At 36.8% G+C, this 14811-nt stretch overlaps 1 protein-coding gene across 1 annotated transcript in view; it reads right to left on the bottom strand.

Annotated features, from left to right (window-relative positions):
* The window catches only part of dnah2 (dynein, axonemal, heavy chain 2), a 275588-nt gene that overhangs the window by 92044 nt on the left and 168733 nt on the right, over nt 1-14811 (bottom strand). The window contains exons 43-48 of the mRNA XM_056461233.1: nt 8410-8546; nt 5664-5801; nt 5420-5578; nt 4738-4890; nt 4031-4122; nt 3191-3389 (exon numbers count right to left, since the gene is read on the bottom strand). Of these exons, the coding sequence (XP_056317208.1) occupies nt 3191-3389; nt 4031-4122; nt 4738-4890; nt 5420-5578; nt 5664-5801; nt 8410-8546 (878 nt within the window). The remainder of the gene's footprint in view (nt 1-3190; nt 3390-4030; nt 4123-4737; nt 4891-5419; nt 5579-5663; nt 5802-8409; nt 8547-14811) is intronic.

Raw genomic sequence — 14811 nt, 5'->3', positions numbered from 1 at the left:
CTTTTTTCTCCATTTCCACCTGGGAATACTCTTCCCGAGGCCCTCAGACTATGCAGAGTCACTGATTCGATCCAAGATCAACGATGAGATGATCCCAAGGTTTCCATATCCTGGACCAGGCCGTATCCTGAGCAGCTACTGTGGTGGTCATGGAAGAGTGGAGAACATGAGACTGATTCCTGTGACGCTCCAGACACAGACGAGTCTTCGCTGAAGCCACTGAGACAGCAGCTCTGCACAAGACTTTTGGCCAGCGGAGAAATTAAAATGATCGTGCCCAACTGAGTCTGGTTTCTCTCAAAGTTTTTTTTCCCTCTCCGCTGTCGCCACTGGCTTGCATGGTTCAGGATCTATAGAGCTGCGCATCGTTGGATTTGCTCTTCAATATTTGGACTCTCAGTAGTGATTATTAAACCACACTGAACTGAGCTCAACTGAACTGAACTTAAACACTACAAACTGAACTACACTGTTCCAATTTACTATGACCTTTTATGTGAAGCTGCTTTGACACAATCTACATTGTATAAGCGCTATACAAATAAAGGTGAATTGAATTGAATTGAATCAACACATTGCAAAAATGTTCTCACTGTTGATAATAATGAGAAATGTTACTTAAACAGCAATTCAGCATATTATAACAATTTTGAAGGATCGTGTCACACTGAAGACTACTAGGGTAATGGTGCTAATTCAGCCTTGAATAAATCACATTCAAATGTATTGCATTTTTGATCAATTAAATGTAGTTTTGGCGAGTTTAAGAGACTTCCGAAAACATCTTGTTCAATTTAATTCAATTCAATTCATGTTTATTTCTATAGCGCTTTTAAAATGTAGATTGTGTCAAAGCAGTTTAACACAGAAGTTCCAATAAAATGAAAATGTGTCAGTCCAGTTGTCAGAATTAAAGTTCAGTTAAGTTCAGTTCAGTGTGGTGTAATTTTCACTGCTGAAAGTCCAAACACTGAAGAGCAAATCCATCGATGCGCAGCTCCAAACCAAGCAATAGTCCCAAACCAAACAAGCCAGGGGCGACAGTGGCGAGGAACAAACTTCACCAATCTTAAAGTTAGACAGTTCACCAAAAAAACTATTGACTTTCATAGTATTTGGTTTTCCTACTGTGGAAGGATCTGCTTTCTTCAGAAATACTTCTTTTGTGTTCAACGGAAAAGAGAAACTTATAAAAGTTTATAACCACTAGAGGATGAGTAAACAGGGAGTAAATGTTCATTTTTGAGTGAACTACTGCTTTAAGAGGTCGCAAACTTTTGAATAGTAGCTACAAGTAATACACTGAATGAATTCTAGTTCTCTGGAGATATATATTTTTATAATGTGTCAGTCTTTTTATGCTAGTAATTTATATGGATATTTCTTTATTAAAACAAAAATGACCTACAGCTCATTTTAGGTCCTTCCTTTATTGAAGGTAAATTACAGCTCATTTACAGAAGAAACCTGTCGATGATTCATTAATGGCCCCTTTTAACATTGCATGTGTCAATGGAAATCAATGTCACTGTGATCTTTCTCTGCTTATACTTCACTTGTCAACATGGCAGTGCTTTACATGTCTTTTACATTTTACTAATTACTCAAAAAATGGTAAATGTACACGTCTTCACATCAGTGTTTAGATGACTAGTTTACTATATAACTGCAGGGTAACTACACCCACCAGCCACTTTATTAGGTACACCTGTCCAGCTGCTCATTAACACAAATTTCTAATCAGCCAATCACATGGCAGCAACTCAATGCATTTAGGCATGTAGACATGGTCAAGACGATCTGCTGCAGTTCAAACTGAGCATCAGAATTGGAAATAAAGCTGATTTAAGTAACTTTGAACGTGGCATGGTTGTTGGTGCCAGACGGGCTGGTCTGAGTATTTCAGAAACTGCTGATCTACTGGGATTTTTACACACAACCATCTCAAGGGTTTACAGAGAATGGTTCGAAAAAGAGAAAATATCCAGGATGAGGCAGTTCTGTGGGCGCAAACGCCTTGTTGGTGACAGAGGTCAGAGGAGAATGGCCTGAATGGTTCGAGTTCTGATAGAAAGGCAACAAGACCTCAAATAACCACTCGTTACAACCGAGGTAAGCAAAAGAGCATCTCTGAACGCACAACACATCGAACCTTGAGGCGGATGGGCTATGGCAGTAGAAGCCAACACCGGGTGCCACTCCTGTTAGCTAAGAACAGGAAACTGAGGCTACAATTCGTACAGGCTCACCAAAATTGGACAATAGAAGATTGGAAAAATGTTGCCTGGTCTGATGAGTCTCAATTTCTGCTGCAACATTTGGAGGTAGTGTCAGAATTTGTCATCAACAACATGAAAGCATTGATCCATCCTGCCTTGTATCAACAGTTCAGCCTGGTGGTGGGGATTTAATGGTGTGGGGGATATTTTCTTGGCACACTTTGGGCCCATTAGTACCAATTGTGCATCCTGTCAATGACACAGCCAACCTGAGTTTTGTAACTGACCATACCTTTATGACCACAGTGTACCCATCTTCTGATGGCTACATCCAGCAGGATAACGCGCCATGTCATAAAGCGCAAATAATCTCAGTCTGGTTTCTTGAAAATGACAATGAGTTCACTGTACTCAAATGGCCTTCACAGTCACCAGAACTCAATCCAATAGAGCACGTTTGGGTGTGGTGAAACGGGAGATTCGCATCACGGATGTGCAGCTGACAAATCTGCAACAACTGCGTGATACTATCATGTCAATATGGACCAAAATCTTTGAGAATTATTTCCAGTATCTTGTTGAATCTATTGAATCTCGAAGGATTAAGGCAGTTCTGAAGGCAAAATGGGGTCTAACCTGGTACAAGTAAGGTGTACCTAATAAAGTGGCCAGTGAGTGTAGGTTTAAAAATAATAACTTTAACTGTTATAAGCTATTAGTTACTTGTTAATTAGTTAACGTTATTAGTATCTAATAAAGTTATGGTCACTAATAACCTTAACCTTTCTGAATTTGATTGTAATGCAATAATGTGCACCTTGCTAAATTCTTGTGAAATAAACTTAAATTGAATTAAATGTTTATTTCAATGGAAAACACTGCCAGAAAGTATTAGTGGGAATAATGATTAAACAACAACAACAACAACAACAAACAAATAAAAAGACTTCAGGCTGAGACTGCTTGATCACCTGTGAGGACATGTTGACGGTGAGTGTGGTCCATGTGATGTTGTCCAGGCTCTGCAGGACACTCTGGGCCACTGACGTCTTTCCTGTCCCCACTGGACCCGTCAGGAGCACTGGATGCTGAGTGGACACCAGAGCCTTGACCAGGTAATGATAGCGCACTGTGTCCACTGTGGGGACCATTATCTTATAGAACGGAGCACTGCACAGAGACACGTGATAATTAAAAAGATGCCAGCAAGAAAGTTGAAAAGTGGGACGGCTAAGTATGAGACACTCTTTAAAAAGAGGACAATAAATGAAGAGAAAAAGCAGAATATGGAGCATGCGAGAGAGAGGGAATAGAGTTGAGAGAGCTGAATGGATGAGAATACCGAGGAGGTGAAAAGTGCTGATTGAAAGACTGAAAATTGAAAGATGTAGCAAGACATTTCAAATGAACAGAGGGATAAAAAAAGACTCAGGTAAGGGGGAAAAAGGAGAACCTCGGGATGAGAAAATGGACAGCTGACAAAGAGGGAGCAAAGAGAGCCAAGAGGACAAAGGACAATGAAGGGGAAAGAGCCGGACTGACATGACAAATGAGAGCAGGGCAGAGAAGAGAGAGACCAAGAGGATGAAAAAGATGAGAAATATGAATAGACGGGGAATTCAGAAGTCTGGGAGGGAGCCAGGCAAGAGGCCTTTGACTGAACCCGCAGGCGGCTGGCAGAGACCCCTGAATAGGAGGAAGGGGGCACTCACACACACACACACACACACACACACACACATACACACACACACACACACACACACACACACACACACACACACACACACACACACACACACACGTCTCACTTGGAGGCGTAGCGCCAGCCCTTGGGCAGCTTGTCCTCAAATGACGCCCACGTTTTGTTCTTGGTGTCCACATAGTACTCATAGATGGTGTCCTGAGGTTTAATACAAGGTGATTATTTCTACAGTAATATATTTGTTTCTGAAGGCAGAATGTCTTAAACGTTTGTTCTAGACGCAGAGCATCAGCACTTTTCATGTAACATTAGCATGAGTATGCATATATTTGCATTTATTATGTCTATTTATGCTTTATGTACACTACTGTCAACTCAAAGTTATTTTTTTTATTTTGTTTCAGCTTTTTTTCTTTTTTTAAATACAAAAAAAAATCAGAAAATTAAAATTAATTAATTAATTAAATAAATGAAAGTGAATAAATAACAAACAAATGGGGGGTATTTACCAATAAAAGCAATCCTAGTGTTCAAATGTAATTATCAAAGTATGATCAATTGTTCTAATAAATAGTTGGCATAGCCACTCAAAACTATTTTAATATAGATACATAAAAAGTCATTTAATCAGAAATATACTGAATAATAATACCAATAATAACACAAAATTGCATTTTCTTGAATGTTAGTTAAAAACTGATTAAGGTAAATGTTGTTTTGTTTGTATGTATGTATGTATGCTTTGTGTGTCATTTTGCTATGTTCAATTTAACTACAATAATGGCACAAAAATTACACACTTCAACTGTTTACCTTGTTTGGGAAACTTCCCTCAACTTCCCTTAGGAAGGTGTCGATTTTCTTTCGTCCTTCCTCATCTACTGAAGCACATACTGACCATATGAGACTGAAGATGAACCAGAGCTCCACCATCCGGCCAAAGTTCTCGGAGTCCGCTGGTTTTACCTGACCAAAAAGAGAATACACTTGATTAGCATGACTAAACATGCCGACAATTATTTTATTGCATGTTTTTAATGCAGTTTTAGTTACTATTCAGATTTTTTCTCTGAATACACATGCAAACAAATAATGTGTCACAGGAGGGATGTGATGTGTAAACCGTATGATAAGAGAAGTATATAAAATGTGCAGAGCAGTGGCTCGTGAGGATCGCGATTGAGTTAAGCTGACTTAAGTAATAGTTCAGACTCTATGTACTTTAGTAAATAATAAAATCCAGCTTTGCAGTGGTTACAAATTTCTTTGGTTCTATCAACTCTGCCAAAGAAGAGATTTTAGAAAATCTTTTCCTAAGATTTTTAATCATCGCCCAGCACTAATAATTGCACAAAATATGGTTTCGGAAGACCACTTATATAGTACTTCTTGGTTATTTCAGAGAATAACAACCCATTTCATGTTGAACAAATGTCATGTGATCCAACTATAGCTGTAATACTGGCTGATCATATCAAGGTGAAAGTGTTCAGACCCCATTTTCTGCAGTTGCCAGCGAGTGGTAGAGTCTACAGAGTGACGCAACTCCATTCAGCTCAGTGATGGCCACTAGCTCCTTACAATGAGTCTTCTTAAAAGCGAGAGTCCTGTCTATGTATTGCTCAAAAAGCTGCCGGAGGAGGTCTGTTTCAACCTGAAAGCCAGACAAGAGAGAAGATGCAGGACTTTGCCAAATGTTTAATAGTATAGACACTTAAGTTTAACGTTGTGTCCCAAACCTTCTGCCGCTTTTCCATCCAGGACTGAACATAAGGCTTCCATCCCAAGTCAGAGTAGTCGCTGTAAACCATCCCACAGCGAGACACAGTGGCAGGAGACGCCACTGACAGATCCTCCACTTCAAACAGTAATGAGACCTAAAAAACACACTCTCATTAGAACCCAACCGAATAGCTCAAGGGTGAATCTCATGAACATGGCGGTGTCCTATTTTACACCAAAACAAAATGAAACAGAAGTTAGTATTATTAGGTTCATTAATTTAAATTGTATTTATTTATTGTGACAACAGTGTATATGCACAGCTAGTGTTTTTCAGCCAATGATAAACATCCGGTGAAAGCTTAATGTGACTTTCCAATTTCACAAGGTTGCTTTTACAGCATCGATGTTGTAATGTAATTATAATACATTCAGTTAAATAGGCTTAAGCATTCATTTAATTGTTCAAGCGTAAAACGAGATGAAAGACTGTAACCGCTAACGCTGTCTAGGCATGAGCCAGTATAAGATTCTGACGGTATAATAACCCTGGATAAAAATGTCACGGTTTCACAGTATTGTGATTACTGCTCCAAAATAAATTATTTTTAAATGTCTGGGTAAATAACACCCCCCCCCCCCCCCCCCCATTGAACACAATATATTTTATTTTAAGAAGCATTTAAAATATTTTGGACCAGTAGCTTTTGATGTAAAGGCTCCTTTTCTGCTGGAGATACTGTTGCCCTAAAAAAAAAGTTATGAAAAACATGTAAAAAAACAATCAAACAAAAAAGAAAATCTTAGAAACTGTATAACAGAAAACTTTGGCGGGATATTAAGAAATAAATAAATCAACACTAGATTATCATCCAGTTAAATGTCCTACATACACTAAACTTCTCCAAAAAGAAATTACATAGGATTTTCCCTAATATATCACCTTTTTGTGATAAGTGCAAATCAGAAGAAGCCACTTTAGCTCATAGTTTTGTATTCTGCCATAAAATACAGGGATTCTGGAATGAGGTTTTTAAAGTGCTTTTAGATGTTCTTGATCTAGTAGTGACCCAGTACTTATTATATTAGGACATTCTGATTATACAAAATTTATCGAGCAGTGCGCAACACAAATTGCTTACATATTGTTTGATAACGGCCAAAAAGCTGTTATTATTGTGCTGGAAAAATGTTAATATTCCAACTGCTAAACTATGGCTTGAAGAATTGATATCTACTCTGCACTTGGAACGAACCAGATATCTTTTAAAAAGCAACATTGGACAATTTCAGAAGATTTGGGGCTCTTTCTTTTGTCACTTCATGGGAAATTCTTTTCCCCAAAGCAATGTACTGAAACTAAAATGTTGTTTTGATTACCACTGTATTGTATACCTACAGGCTGGGGTTGTTGTTTTTTTCTCGTTTGTTTGTTTGTTTGTTTTTGTAAGTGTATGCATATCAGAAAATTAATCCTGGAATTCGAGATTATTGTAAGTCTATTAATTTGTCAAAAAAAGAAACCTTTAAAACCTTGACTTTTCCAAATCGCAGGAAACCTTGAAACCAGTTCTCGTCCCATGCCTAGCGGCGTCAGTACCAGCAGGCAAGCGCAGAAACTCCATTGAAAATACTGAGGTAAAATAAATTGTCATATTTTAAAGACATGGTGGGCGGAAATGGAATTAAATGCAGTGCTTATTGTCAAGTCTGACACCCACTTCATATTTTGGCAGTGAAGATCACTGACTTTTAAAGAAAATAGATCTTGAACATGGCAATTTTGTAATGAAAAGACTAGAAGCACTGAGGCTGGCTGACTGAAAATTTTAATTCTGTGTGCATATACCCCATTTTGCCTCATGAAAATTACATAGATTTTCCTATTTTCCCATTCTCATAACATTATTATTATTAATAACAATAACAGATTAATTTAAATGAAGATAATAGAATGGTATATTTTTATATAAAATCATTAATAAATATGAAACATAAAACAATTGTAATGTATCTATACACTTTTGATCAGTGGTTCTCAAACTGTGGTACTTTCTTTTTTCTTTGTCGGGCTTTCTTCTAGTGGTACGCGGAAGAATCACTGAATAATAAGATAATAAAATGAACACCTTTAAACCTTACAATAACACTGTCATGTGATCAGACAGCATTGGCTGTTCCCTGAAGCGTATGATTACATCGGTGTGCTTACAATGTTTACTTTAGTGCATCGCATCATCAAATGTTAAGAATCAATCTGCTCGGCGTAGAGCCAAAGGAAGACACACCTGATACACACCTGAGAAGTGCTTTTGCAGACCAGTCCTGTTGTGTTGGCATTTCAGTTACTGCAAAGTCAGGAATTTCCCTATGCTGGTACTTGGTGAAAAAAGTTTGAGAACCACTGCTTTAGATAATAAATTGTAAGAGAAATCTTTGTAACATTAGAAATGTCTGTATGTATTTTCATCTCATTTGCTTAAAAAAACTAAATAAATAAAACAAACAAACCCAAACTTCTAAATGCTTTATACAGTACAACAAAAAAGAAAACTTTTGCATTTTTTCCCTCTTTAAATATACCTTGGGCATTTTTTTCATGAAACTGAAGAGCGGTATAAATGAAAGAAATGATAAATAGCTCTATGATGGGTTAGTAATGTGAAATGCACAGTATCGGCAATGGAATCAGAAGTGAAATAACGCTGGCTGGGCAGCATTTGAGGGTTTTAGTGTGTGCCGAGTGTCGTCTGGCACCAGTACCTGTTCGGGCATGGAGATTCTCTCTCCGTTGATGAGTGTGAGGACTTTGTTGTCGTCCATTACAGAGTTCATGCTCTCGATCCACAGCGTGTCCACTGGCCCGTCAAACACAATCCACTTCTCATCAGGCTTCTCATCTGAGCTCGGCCACACACAGAGGAAGTGTTAGTGCTTCACACACACACACAGACAATACACAGAATGAATGTAAATTTCCTAATACGCCCTGGATCTTTTGTCTCTCTATTTTTCATTTTCTCTTTCTCTTCTTCTCTCTGTCAGTCTCATTCCTCTGCTTTGCTTTCGCAGACACCGCTGAGACTTGCAGGCAATTGCGGTGAAGCCTCTAATTGATCATTTATCTTTTCCTGTCCCTTTATCTGCCCATGTGTGTCTCATTTACTGAACTCAAAACAATAAACACAAACACAGAGCGCAGCCCATCTGTCTTATACACTCTGTCTGGAAGCAGCAGGCCCGCTGGCTGCTGGGTAAACGTACAACACCAGACCTGTCACACACAGATACAGAAGTGTCACATCTCCTCTGGGCCTTCTTCACTCTCTGAGCAGAGAAGAAGAGACGTGCACAACAGACACAAACCTTTCTGAGCCACCACAAAACTATGATTAGAAGGCTTAGGTTCAGAAATGACATCAGAAAGGAATTCACACACACATATCACACATCAACTTAAAGGGAAAAAACAGGCAGAAACTAAACAACACCTCTAGCTAGTGTTGCTTTATACCTAAAGGTGATGATACATGGGACAACTTTAGAGCAATGTTGCTAGTGTACTTTCCCATTTAGAATGGACAACAAAATTATATCTGGATCTATTAGATTGGTCTGCAATTTTTTGAGATCCTTCAACCAGAATGCTAGCAGCAAATGAGCTTGGAGCTGTCAGAAAAAGTCTAAAAATTGAGGTAAAGAAACATGAACTTATAGTTTAACCCTGGCAAATTTGCCCACTGGAGATTCCCACAATGTCTAAAGTGCTTAAAGTGTCCAGAAAAGCGCTACATAAATGTAAGGTATTAATATTATTATATGGAATAAATAAAAATATAATCAAATAACTTGCAAATACCTGACATGATTGGTTACTAGCATCCTTCAACATATTTTCTTTTGTCTTGAGAGAAAAAAAACTCACATTTACTTAAAATGTAAATATGATGTAGAATTGGTTACCAATTTTATTCAGTACCATAATTATTTTAGTTGCTGGAATTCTTGGAGCAACCTGAGGGTGAATAAATGGTAAGTCAGTCTTTATTTAAAGAGAAAAAAGAACTGAAGGAGGCCCTTAAAAGAAAGAACACTCTGGATGGTGAAAAACTGGATGATTATTGGCTGGTCGCCACTGATTAATTGTTTTCTTTTTAGTCAAAATGGGCACAGAGTTCAGGAAAGAGTTTATCGTACAGTATGAGGGCAACAGACTTGACAAATAAGGTTAAAGTTATGGGGAAGAAGAAAGGCACACACTAAATGAAAACTTAATTGCAGGGGAAGCAGAAGGAAAAGAGAGTTCTAAACAAAATTAAATAAACAAACAGCCTGAGGTGTCTGAATCAGCTATTCAGATCAGAATCCATTAGATCTGTGCATTACTGCGTGAGAGCTAAGACAAAACGACTGCATTAAAAAGCAAATGCACTACAGCTAAATGTTGTAATTCCAGCCCGCTCTCCAAAAGCTATTCAATATGGCTCTTGAAGGGGGAATGAATTTAACCATAATGACGACTAAAGCATTTGTGTGGGAAGTAACTAGGGAAGGCTGTTTTGTAGTAATCAATACCAGACTCTTAGAATTCCTCAAAAAGCAGACAATCTGCTGGGCAGAAGTAAAAAATTGACTTTTTAATATCAAAACTACAGCACATCATATTATACTTCTTACATTTATTGAAATAAATATCACACAAAAATGTGAAGATTTTTTAAAAGGACTTTAAAATAGCTACCTGATATCAAACCACTCTCTGGAATATTTAATACTGACTGACTGATCGTAGGACTCTGGAATGAGATGTTTTAGAATAAACTGCAATGTTAAACTGTTAAACTGCAATGACCATCAACTAATTTCAAACATTCTCAAATCAACCTGTGGCCTTTAAATAGTCCAACCGAGACATGCTGATTCAATTGAAATCTATACTTTATGCTTATTTATTACTTTATTTGTAAAGTATAGCTGTTTAATAACTAAGAGAGTAAATGAATTATCTCAAATGGAGCTTTGAGGTAATATAACCATATATACAGGTATGTTCCAAAAAATTTTAATTTCAAAGGAAAGTCCATTTATTTCAATAATTTGCTTCAAAAATTGAATCTTGTGTGTTATATTAGTTCACTACTCACAAAGTGAGATATTTCAAGCGTTAATTTGTTAAAATTTTTATGATTATGGACTAAAGATTGCGTAAAGAAATCTAGTATTTAAAAAAAATTGAATATCATGACAAAGTTCAACATTGTAGGCTGCCTGTGTCTCAATCTAGTCCACTAATTAATGCTAAACCTTGATATTGTCTCAGTCTGGCTTAGTAGGTTTTAGAAACATGAGGAAGACTGCTGACTTGACAGTTGCGCAGAAGACCATCATTGGAACCCTTCATAAGGAGGAATAGTTTCAAAAGGCAATTGCAAAAGAAACTGGATGCTCACAGAGTGCAGCATATAAGTATATTAATGTAGTGTTAGGAGGAAGGGAAAAATGTGGCGAGAAAAGGTGCACAAATATGACCGCAGCCTTGAGAGGATTGTCAAGCAAGGGTGACTGAGGCTGGTGTCAGAGCATCAAGAACCACCACATACAGACGTTTGCCTGACATGGGCTACAGCTGTACAATTCTATGTGTCAAGCCACTTTCGAACCAAAAATGAAGATAGAAGCGTCTGTGTTGGGCTAAAAAGAAAAAGTACTGGTCTGTTTCCCAGTGGTCCCAAGTCCTCTATTCAGCTGAAAGCTAATTTTGTATTTCATTTAGAAATTCAGATACCAGAGTCTGGAGGAAGAGCAGAGAGACACAAAAGTCAAGCTGCATAAAGTCCAATGTGAAGTTTCCACAGTCAGTGATGGTTTGGAGAGCCATGTCATACGCTGCTGTGGGTCCATTGTCTTTTATCAAGTCCACAGTCAACGCAGCTGTTTACCAGAACATTTTGGAGAACTTCATGCTTCCTGCTGCAGACAAGCCTTTTGGAGATGATAATAGTATTTTCCAGCAGGACTTGGCACCTGCACACAGTGCCAAAGCTACCAGTGCCTGGTTTAAGGACCATGGTATCCCTGTTCTTAATTGGCCAGAAAACTCACCTGACACTGACCCTATTGAAAATCTATGGGCTGTTTTCAAGAAGATGAGGGAAAAGAGACCCCTAAATATAGATGATCTGAAGGCCAATATCAAAGCAAATGGGCTACCATAACACCACAACTGTATCAGAGGCTGATCACCTCCATGCCACACCGCCATGATCCTGTTATTAGTGCAAAAGGAGGCCCAACAAGTACTGAGGACATAATACAGTACCTTAACACACTTTTCAGAAGGCCAACATGTGTTTAAGATCCTTTTTTAATTGGTCACATGAAATATTCTAATTTTGTGATTTGAGTTTTTTAATCTTTAATTTATAATAATTCAAATTGAAACAAATGAAGGCTTGAAATATTTCATTTTGTGTGTAGTGACCTAATATAACACACACATTTCAGTTTTTGAAACAAATTATTGAAATAAATTGACTTTCCCTCGATATTTACATTTTTGGCACATGCCTGCACAGTGCTCAGCATAAATGAGTACACCCCCTTTTGGACATTAACATTTTTTAATTAATTTCTCAGTGAATACAGTCAATAATTTTAGTGCACTTAACAACAATTTTGGCTTTGTTTCTGAATAATCAAATGTACAGTTGAAGTCAGAATTATTAGCCCTCCTTTGAATTTTTCTTCTTTTTTAAATATTTCCCAAATGATGTTTAACAGAGAAAGAACATTTTCACAGTATGTCTGATAATATTTTTTCTTCTATAAAAGCAGTTTTCAATTTTTTGAAAACCATTTTAAGGTCAAAACTATTAGCCACTTTGAGCTATATAAAAATATATATAAAATATATATATATATATAAAATATATATAAAAAATATATATAAAATATATATAAAATATATATAAAAAATATATATAAAATATATATAAAAAATATATATAAAATATATATAAAAAGCGTCTGCTAAATGACTAAATATATATATTTTTTTGATAGTCTACAGAACAAACCATAGTTATACAATTACTTGCCTAATTACCCTAACCTGCCTAGTTAACCTAGATTACCTAGTTAAGTCTTCAATGTCACTTTAAGATGTATAGAAGTATCTTGAAAAATATCTAGTAAAATATTATTTACTGTCATCATGACAAAGATAAAATAAATCAGTTATTAGAGATGAGTTCTTAAAACTATTATGTTTATAAATGTGTTGAAAAAAATCTTCTCTCCGTTAAACAGAAATTGTGGAAAAAAATAAACAGGGGCGCTAATAATTCAGGGGGGGCTAATAATTCTGACTTAAACTGTATATGCACAAACATATTATTGTACAGCATCTTATAGAAAATATGAATTTAAAAGATAGTTCTGTGGCGGGTGCACTCATTTATGCTGAGCACTGTAGATATTCAACCATTCCAGACAGCCATACGTCACCTAAATATCTAAAGCTTCTGGTTTTCTTCTGAATTCCCTAATCTATACGCAGGACCTGGTTATGATCTTGGATAAAGCAAAAGTTGAACCTACCAGAACAGTACTGACAGACCTGCACCATACGCCCTGGCAGTAAACTTCAAATTAGAAAGTAGAACATTGACCTTCAAGATCCAGACGTACATGCATAAAAAACATACTCATTTCCAATTATCCCACACATTCATCAAAGTACAATTAGGGCAGAATCTCTGGTCCACAGGCAACATCAACCCTGCGGTGAAAGAATTGAGAGGAATGGCTTCCAGGGCCCACTCTGTCATAAAAAGGCAATGTCCTGTAGAGATTTCAATTAAAATTAGGCTGAAAATATTACAATCGGTAATTGAGGCCATTGCTTTTTTATGGCAGCGAGGTGTGAGGTCCACTAACAAACCACAAACTCGCCAAATAGGAAAAACACCCAACTGAGACCTTGCCTGTTGAATTCTGCATGAAGAAAGTAAACATAACTCCAGAAATAATGCATGCAGGGTATAATTAGGCTTATATCCATTAACTATGAGGACACAAAACAGGCAATTAAATCCTGGAACAACTTACAACTTAGTGGTCTCAGAACGTACCATTATAAAATGCTGTAAATTCAAGAGTTGAGCAAAGAAAAGAAAACCAGCCCCTCACTACAAACTGAGGGTACATTTACACAACAAAAAATGCCCTAATAATTGAAAGAGTTTTTGAAAAGTCTGTGTACAAATGACCACTTTGTCAAAATAATGTCTGTTCACATGGGTCCATGATAATGACTTAAAGAATTTTACATCACAGGCCAATAAATGTCACTTTGTGAAGAAAGAAACACTGTGACTGTTTCTCAATTATAAGAATGCAGAAAACAGACGTGCATTCTCGTAGTGAGTGGACTTGCCAGGTTACCTCGGAAGAACAAACTCAGAAGGACCGTGGAAACACAAAACATGTCCTGTGAGAAATGAGATGCTGCGTTCTTCTCGATGGTCACATGACCTTTGTGTATTTTTTACGAAAAATTATTGAAACATTACAGCATTCATACAACAATTTATCATTTTTTTATTCTTTTCAATATATATAACATGCAAAAAAAATCACAAATATACTTTGTACAATACAAATAAAACTAATTTTAGCAAATAAACACTCTTAATGTGTTTATGCCTTTATTAAAAAAAATGTATGTTAATGTTTGTTTCGCCGTCTCATTTAGGGAAACCCCTGAGATAAATAAGTTACATTTCTGAACTTTAATAATAAACAAGTATAGAATGCTGTGCTTCCAACCTCATTTATTCAGCCGCAATGACTTCTGGGACTTTGTTGGAAAAAGAAATATATTTTTTTATTTTTGTCTCTTTCTTTTGATTAAACAATTGTATTTGTATTGCTTAAGGTGAAATATTAACCAAACTTCTTCTCTTGAGTGTGATATGCCTTGCATACTAATGAAGCATTTTTGCAGAAGTAGATGAAGGTGATAGAAATGCAAAGGCCTGATTGTCTAAAATTAACTTGAGCTCTGCCGCTAAACGTCCTGTGAGCAGAGATGGATTGAAACTGAACACACAACATTTGCAGTTGAGAAGTTTTATGCTTTTAACATTGTGCAGAGAATTCGTA

The sequence above is a fragment of the Danio aesculapii genome, chromosome 7 (genome assembly GCF_903798145.1).
Source record: "Danio aesculapii chromosome 7, fDanAes4.1, whole genome shotgun sequence".
In the NCBI taxonomy this organism is placed as follows: domain Eukaryota; kingdom Metazoa; phylum Chordata; class Actinopteri; order Cypriniformes; family Danionidae; genus Danio; species Danio aesculapii.
The sequence above is the reverse complement of the archived record's forward strand: the minus strand, read 5'-3'. Positions and strand labels throughout refer to the sequence as shown.